This window comes from Nerophis lumbriciformis, linkage group LG01 (genome assembly GCF_033978685.3).
Source record: "Nerophis lumbriciformis linkage group LG01, RoL_Nlum_v2.1, whole genome shotgun sequence".
NCBI lineage: Eukaryota > Metazoa > Chordata > Actinopteri > Syngnathiformes > Syngnathidae > Nerophis > Nerophis lumbriciformis.
In genome coordinates, this window is record NC_084548.2 from 53,788,302 (window position 1) to 53,797,483 (window position 9,182).

At 40.3% G+C, this 9,182-nt stretch overlaps 1 protein-coding gene across 1 annotated transcript in view; it reads left to right on the forward strand.

The window, feature by feature from the left end:
* The window catches only part of LOC133623488 (vasopressin V2 receptor-like), an 83,912-nt gene extending 75,048 nt beyond the window's left edge, over positions 1-8,864 (forward strand). Inside the window, exon 7 of the mRNA XM_061986698.2 lies at positions 7,904-8,864. Coding sequence (XP_061842682.1) covers positions 7,904-8,103 — 200 coding nt within the window. The 3' untranslated portion in view covers positions 8,104-8,864. The remainder of the gene's footprint in view (positions 1-7,903) is intronic.
* Positions 8,865-9,182: the final 318 nt, after the last annotated feature.

A 9,182-nucleotide genomic window follows, 5' to 3' on the forward strand; every position in this document is an offset into this window, starting at 1 on the left:
CTACAAATAAGTAGTGAAGCACTTACATGTTCCAGCAGGCTGAAGAGGGCTTTCTGGTCTGCTCTGATTGGCGTCGTCCTGCCTCATTAGATCCAACATGCACAACAGGCCAAGTCACTGAAGAGGGAAGGCTGGTCAATAAGACTGAAATAGCAGCGAGTAATGGTGTTATGTTATTGTTTTAGTCTATTTAGAACATGCATTCAGTTACAACATGGAACATCACACATTTTTTCAGTTTTTCATTACATGTTCGAAAAAAAGTAGGAAGAAACAGAGCTCATTTAATCTTACCCCTTTTACATTTCATAGCAATTTATGACACATTTGTTAACTTCATGTCCTCAATTGGTAACACAAAACAGATTAAATAAATATATAACAAATAAAGTTCTCATAAATAAACAGTTGTTTATTAGTTGTGATTCACATAATGAGAAGCATATAATTGTAATTTTCAGTAAGGTTCAAGATGTTTATCAGGACTCTTCTTCCTTCTACTTTGTAAAGACGTTCAGTTCAAACAGTTTCTTAAACTGGATCATAATCGTATTTAGTTTGACTTCTTTGGTTAATCAGTTCCATAATTTAATTCCACATACTGATATACTAAATACACGTTTATACACATTTCAATTTTAAATGTTCCCTTAGGTTATATTTCTCCCCTTTTGTCAAAAATAATTGTTGTACATTCTTGAGTAGCAGGTTATAGTTTGCTTTGTACACAATATTTTAAATGCACCAAATCATTGAATTTCAATATTTGTGATTCAATAATCAAAAGCATTATGTATTATTCTAACTACTTTTTTGCAACTGATTTCTGATCTGATTGCAGACTTGCCATATCTGATTTCGTAGTTGAGTATAGGCTGTCTATTGTTTCCATCAGGGGTCCCCAAACTACGGCCCGCGGGCCGGATCCAGCCTGCCAGCGTCCAAAATCAGGCCCGCGGGAAGTCCCAAGTATAAAAAAAAATAACATTTTATTTTATTTTTTTTAAATATTTTTTTCTGTCTTTTCTTATCCACTTTGTACCGCTTGCTACGCACGGTGTCTCCTATCAGCTCAGGCAAATCATATTGTCTAAAAATGCATTTTCTCATCGATAACGTGACATCATTGCACGCGCGGAAAGTGCGCTATATATTTCTTGTATTGTATGTAAATATAAACGGAATACAATGATTTGCAAATCATTGTATTCCGTTTATATTTACATCAAACACAATTTCCCAACTCATATGGAAACGGGGTTTGTATATATATATATATATATATATATATATATATATATATATATATATATATATATATACAGTATATATACAGGTAAAAGCCAGTAAATTAGAATATTTTGAAAAACTTGATTTATTTCAGTAATTGCATTCAAAAGGTGTAACTTGTACATTATATTTATTCATTGCACACAGACTGATGCATTCAAATGTTTATTTCATTTAATTTTGATGATTTGAAGTGGCAACAAATGAAAATCCAAAATTCCGTGTGTCACAAAATTAGAATATTGTGTAAGGCTAATACAAAAAAGGGATTTTTAGAAATGTTGGCCAACTGAAAAGTATGAAAATGAAAAATATGAGCATGTACAATACTCAATACTTGGTTGGAGCTCCTTTTGCCTCAATTACTGCGTTAATGCGGCGTGGCATGGAGTCGATGAGTTTCTGGCACTGCTCAGGTGTTATGAGAGCCCAGGTTGCTCTGATAGTGGCCTTCAACTCTTCTGCGTTTTTGGGTCTGGCATTCTGCATCTTCCTTTTCACAATACCCCACAGATTTTCTATGGGGCTAAGGTCAGGGGAGTTGGCGGGCCAATTTAGAACAGAAATACCATGGTCCGTAAACCAGGCACGGGTAGATTTTGCGCTGTGTGCAGGCACCAAGTCCTGTTGGAACTTGAAATCTCCATCTCCATAGAGCAGGTCAGCAGCAGGAAGCATGAAGTGCTCTAAAACTTGCTGGTAGACGGCTGCGTTGACCCTGGATCTCAGGAAACAGAGTGGACCGACACCAGCTGGACTGCTGCTGAGTGGTCCAAAGTCATGTTTTCTGACGAAAGCAAATTTTGCATTTCCTTTGGAAATCGAGGTCCCAGAGTCTGGAGGAAGACAGGAGAGGCACAGGATCCACGTTGCCTGAAGTCTAGTGTAAAGTTTCCACCATCAGTGATGGTTTGGGGTGCCATGTCATCTGCTTGTACATGCTCATATTTTTCATTTTCATACTTTTCAGTTGGCCAACATTTCTAAAAATCCCTTTTTTGTATTAGCCTTAAGTAATATTCTAATTTTGTGACACACGGAATTTTGGATTTTCATTTGTTGCCACGTCAAATCATCAAAATTAAATGAAATAAACATTTGAATGCATCAGTCTGTGTGCAATGAATAAATATAATGTACAAGTTACACCTTTTGAATGCAATTACTGAAATAAATCAAGTTTTTCAAAATATTCTAATTTACTGGCTTTTACCTGTATATATATATATATATATATATATATATATATATATATATATATATATATATATCTAATGTATATATATATATATATATATATATATATATATATATATATATATATATATATATATATATATATATATATATATATATATATATATATATATACAGCCCGGCCCCCGGCCAAATTGTTTTAACCCAATGCGGCCCCAGAGTCAGAAAGTTTGGGGACCCCTGGTTTACATCATCTTTTTGTTGTTATCCAAAATCATTGTTTCAAGGTTATTCTGTTGTTTTCCATCATCATTCTCATATCATGCCTCATTTAATTTTCTGTTTGCTGGAACTCTTTCTGTGAGACTTAGGAGTTGTGTTCCGTAGAGTGTGTTTCGGCATAGTTGCTATTGCAGCCCATTGACGACAGTTGGCGCTTTCGCGGCTTGCGGCACTTTTGACTTACTTCAACAATTTCGTACTTTTACGTTGGCCAGAGCTCAGTTGGAGGGGTCAGCCTGCCAGAGTAAATCACTCAGTATTGCTAGAAACCCTTTAAAGCCAGCTCTCCTGTAGCTCCCTTTGATTATATTAAGTGGCCAGGAAACCTCCTGAATTATTCAAAACCCCGGTAGTGAAAGCGGAGCTGTTTTTCTTTGCGTCCTTTCTCATTGACAGGAAGCAACGTATGCTACCAAGTAAAACCTGAGGTTTTGGGCCGACTCTTCCAGCGTTCACTGTTGCATTAGCTAATCTAGCCGTTTGGAGGCTCATAACTCAAATTATGCTCGCAATTTAAACCATAATAAAAAGCAGAGAGATTTCTCGTATCTCAAAATTTTAGTTAAGGTACTCTTAATTAACTACTGAGGTAGGTTTGGTGCGGCGTGGCTCAGATTCAGTGGCGGGCCGTGCGTTTCCCACCTAGGCCTTCAGTGATGTCCAACTTCAATAATTACCTCTCAAAATACCATCATTTATGTCATCACATGACCATTGCTGGAGAAATACTATACAGAAACACATTTGCGCCCTACTGTGCATTGAACCACAGCAACAGTGTACAAAAGGGTTATTTTCTGGGGCATCTAAAAAACTATTAAAACGCATCAGCAATTAAAACATATCTGTGACAGACTCCAGCTATCGTGCGGGTTTTCAGGACCATCAAGGAAGGACATGGTTGAGCAGGGTTGTGACTTTTTTTATTTTTGCAAATACTCAGTCTTCTTTCGCCGGGCGCTTTCCAGCTCCGGCTCCACCTGCTGCTCGCACCGCCGCCTGTTTTTCAGCTGTGTGCTTTTCAGCTGTGTGCTTTTCAGCTGCGTGTGTCGCCGTCTTCCTCGCGCTCTTTTAACTTTTTTAAGGGGCGGTATAGCTCGGTTGGTAGAGCGGCCGTGTCAGCAACTTGAGGGTTCCAGGTTCGATCCCCGCTTTTGCCATCCTAGTCACTGCCGTTGTGTCATTGGGCAAGACACTTTACCCACCTGCTCCCAGTGCCACCCACACTGGTTTAAATGTAACTTAGATTTTGTGTTTCACTATGTAAAGCGCTTTGAGTCACTAGAGAAAAGCGCTATATAAATATAATTCACTTCACTCTCTTTCGCTCTCGCTCTCCATCCGTCTCTCTCTGGTTCCTGCCTCTCCCTCCGTCTCTCTCCCCGACGTTTACGTCTCCCGCCCTTTTATACAGTGCGAGAGGATAATTATATTGTCCGCAGCTGCGCGATCCCCGCACCTTGTCCTGATTGCGGCGTCGCTCCTGGCGAGCCCCGCCTCGCTGCTCGCTCGTCGTCCACGCCTCCTCGCCGCCATCTTGGAGCGGGCCCCGGTGTGCCCAGCCTCCCTGTTGGACTGCCGGCCACGCCTCCTCGCCGCCATCTTGGAGTCGGTCCCGGCGGGACACGCCTCGCTGTCGGTCCGCCGGCCCCGACCGACCCCGCCTCCCCTCAATATCTTATGTGGTACTGTCAAAATTCAAATTGCAAAAAACATTAAAAGTGAAAAAATTAAATATTTGAACTCACAATTTACAGAACCTATTCAATGTTGAAGCCAATGTTGCCCCTTGTCGTCAGCTTATTCGAGTGGAAATGGCGAGCATTTCCTCATTTCATCGCCAGAACAGCTGAGCTAGCTTCCGGAGTTGGCCGACATCGCCTCTCAACATAGACTTAGACTTAGACTTAGACTTCCTTTTTATTGTCATTCAAATGTGTACTTTACAGCACAGATAAGAACGAAATTTCGTTACATAAGCTCATGATAGTGCAGGATAAAAAAGCAATAAGGTGTATACTTGTGAATGGATACTCACTTTGGAATGACAAGTGAGTATCCAATCACAGTCTCGTTAACATCAGGCTACCTAGATAGGCTACTGTCAACAACTTGTGATCTGATTGGCTATCGCAGCTGTCTCTCAACTCTGTGTTGTCAAATTCATCCGCTAACGGTCCCGGTGAGTATTCAATCACAAGACGCGTAAATGTCACGTTCAACCTCGGGCCAGCTAGAAGGCCTTACTGACGTCGTGATCTGATTGGCTATTGCAACTGTCTATCAACTGTATGTCCCCGTTCACTTACAGTGCACGGACGCCCGCATTGTTGATTCTGAAGGCCTCTGGCAGATTTCATGCAGCATGGCAACATAAGCAAGCTGAATTCTGATTGTATACAAACTAAAACTAAAAACAGCAGCACTGGAAGGAGCATAATATGACATGAAGAGAATATGAATACTTTTAGATATTTAAGGAGAGTAAATAAAAAAATAATTGTATCTTTATTTCTGATCATGATTTCTGGTTATGTTAGGCCAGCAGAGAAGGCCTTGCTGGCCCTGACGGCACACCACTGCTCAGATGGTAGAGTGGCTGTCCAGAAAGTTTGGGGCTCCTAGTACGATTCCGGCTATCATAGTCACTTCCGTTGTGTCTTGGGCATGACGCTTCACCCACCTTGCTCCCAGTGCCGCTCACACTAGTGTATGAATGTGAATACATTTTTGGTGGTCGGCAGCCACGTATTCATCAGTCTAACCCAGGGCAGCTGTGGCTGACCACCACATAGTGTGAATGTGGAGTGAATGAATGATGTGCTCTCAGTTTCCACTGTAAAGTGCTATGAGTGTCTAGAAAAGCGCTATATAAATCTAATTAGAGATGTCCGATAATATCGGCAGGCCGATATTATCGGCCGATAAATGCGTTAAAATGTAATATCGGAAATTATCGATATCGTTTTTTTTATTATCGTATCGTTTTTTTGTTTGTTTTTTTGTTTTTTATTAAATCAACATAAAAAACACAAGATATACTTACAATTAGTGCACCAACCCAAAAAACCTCCCTCCCCTATTTACACTCATTCACACTCATTCACACAAAAGGGTTGTTTCTTTCTGTTATTAATATTCTGGTTCCTACATTATATATCAATATATAACAAGACAGTCTGCAAAGGATACAGTCCGTAAGCACATATGATTGTGCGTGCTCCCGGTCCACTAATAGTACTAACATTTAACAGTTAATTTTACTCATTTTCATTAATTACTGGTTTCTATGTACCGTATTTTTCGGAGTATAAGTCGCGCCGGCCCAAAATGCATAATAAAGAAGGAAAAAACATACCGTATTTTCCGCACCATAAGGCGCTCTGGGTTATAAGCCGCGCCTTCAATGAACGGCATATTTCAAAACTTTGTCCACCAATAAGCCGCCCCATGTTGTAAGCCGCATCTAACTGCGCTAAAGGAATGTCAAAAAAACAGTCAGATAGGTCAGTCAAACTTTAATAATATATTAAAAACCAGCGTTCTAACAACTCTGTTCACTCCCAAAATGTACGCAAATGTGCAATCACAAACATACGTATATCAACATGGACAGAGCTGCGTGAAAAAGGCCTCTTCGCGTAAACTTAAACTTACCTTAACCACTCGCTCATCTTTTCTTCATCCATCCCTTCGAGTTAGCTTTTATGATGACGCCGGCTGGAAAGGTCTCTTTTGGCAAGGTCTTCCTTTTGAATATCACCATGGGTGGAAGTTTCTGGCCATTAGCATGGCAAGCTAGAACCACAGTGAAGGATGACTTCTCATTCCCTGTGGTGCGAATATTCACCGTACGTGCTCCCGTTGTATCCACAGTGCGGTTCACAGGAATTTCAGTTGCTGTGAAATAGTAATCCGTGTGCGGATGGAGAGATTGCGTCTTTTCATGAACCGGATCCCGGTCGCTTAGTAGGAGCCATTTTGTGGTCTTTACAGATGTAAACACACAAAGGAAATGAAACGTACGGTGATATCCGCGCGCTTTTTCTTCTTCTACGCGGGCGGGTGGTTGCTTACAGTAGAAGAAGAAGCGCTTCCTGTTCTATGGGGGCGGGTGCTTACCTTGGCGGTTGCTTGCGTAGAAGAAGAAGCGCTTCCTGTTCTAAGGGGAAAAAAGATGGCGGCTGTTTACCGAAGTTGCGAGACCGAAACTTTATGAAAATGAATCTTAATATTTATCCATATATAAAGCGCACCGGGTTGTAAGGCGCACTGTCAGCTTTTGAGAAAATTTGTGGTTTTTAGGTGCGCCTTATAGTGTGGAAAATACGGTATATAAGTCGCACTGGAGTATAAGTCGCATTTTTTGGGGAAATGTATTTGATAAAAGCCAACACCAAGAATAGACATTTGAAAGGCAATTTAAAATAAATAAAGAATAGTGAACAACAGGCTGAATAAGTGTACATTAAATGACGCATAAATAACCAGCTGAGAACGTGCCTGGTATGTTAACGTAACATATTATGGTAAGAGTCATTCAAATAACTATAACATATAGAACATGCTATACGTTTACCAAACAATCTGTCACTCCTAATCGCTAAATCCCATGAAATCTTATAAGTCTAGTCTCTTACGTGAATGAGCAAAATAATATTACTTGATATTTCACGGTAATAATCAATAATTTCACACATAAGTCGCTACTGAGTATAGGTCGCACCCCCGGCCAAACTATGGAAAAAACTGCGACTTATAGTCCGAAAAATATGGTAACTGTTTTTATATTGTTTTACTTTCTTTTTTATTCAAGAAAATGTTTTTAATTTATTTATCTTATTTTATTTCATTCATTTTTTTTTTAAAGTACCTTATCTTCACCATACCTGGTTGTCCAAATTAGGCATAATAATGTGTTAATTCCACGACTGTGTACTGTATATCGGTTGATATCGGTATTGGTTGATATCGGTATCAGTAATTAAAGAGTTGGACAATATCGGAATATCGGATATCGGCAAAAAGCCGTTGTCGGACATCCCTAAATCTAATCCATTATTATTATTGTTACCGGTGTAATATGATGGTGAATAGTTTGTATGGAAATTGATGAACAATCTAATGTTTGCAGGCGTGACCTTCACTATCCTGATGCTGCTTGCCAGTCTGAACTCGTGCACCAACCCGTGGATCTATACGGCTTTCTCCAGCAGCGTTTCCAGAGAGCTACAGAACCTGCTGCATTGTGGGTCGCGGCCTGGACGACGTGGCTCGCTGCCCGATGACTCCACCACCACACACACCTCCACCATTAAGGACAATCTGTACTGACAGATAAGATTCAGGGGACATACGTGTGCTCTTTGCAAGCGCGCAACTCCAGAGTACAAAGGTCGCCAGGTGCTCCCGACAACATGTGACAGGCCGTCAACAGGAAGTACACCTGCAATGGCGCTGTCCTTGCAAACACCGGAGGAGCGTGTCTCTAAGAGAGTCAGCTCATAATGGAATACGCAGTGACAGTGTAAGCAAGGTGGCCTCTTGATGGGTAAATGGATTTTCACCTCGGCTTTTGAGTGCCACGGTTATTCCCAGAGGAACGACTTTCACATCGAAAACAGCAGGAATGTGAGGCATTAAAGGCCTGTTGGCACTCCCGGTGCCAACAGCCAGAGACAAAACCAAGGGCGTAGGGAAAACCAGAGGGCGGAAAAGTGCAAGTAAGCAGACAGTAAAGACAGCAAGGTTGCTACTGCTGGACTGAGAACAGTGGTTGTCATGGATGTTCCAAGGGATGGACATCTAATAAGGTGAACAAACTTGGTTAGATCAAAGAAAGTGAACTAACAATGGTTGAACTGATATTCACTCAGGACAAATCTACTTTCTTAGACCAATAGTTAACTGTGAGCGAGCTGGTCAGAGACTCAATGAAGAATGTGACCAGTGAAAAGACACTCGCGGGTTAGGCTTGCAAAGGAGGAACATTGTTCTACGCAAATGACAATAATGTTGGGTTTTTTTTTTACACACACAACAGCATATTAAGTGCACCTTCCTGTCCTTCAAGGCTCAAAGCCATACTTGCCAACCTTGAGACCTCCGATTTCGGGAGGAGGGGGGTGGGGGCGTGGTCGGGGGTGGGGCGGGGCGTGGTCAAGAGGGGAGGAGTATATTGACAGCTAGAATTCACCAAGTCAAGTATTTTCATACATACATATATATATATACATACATATATATATATATATATATATATATATATATATATATATATATATATATTTATATATATATATGTATATATACATATATATATATATATATATATATATATATATATATATATATATATATATTATATATCTACATCCTGAAAATATGCAAACAAAACTGTGTTTAGATAATTG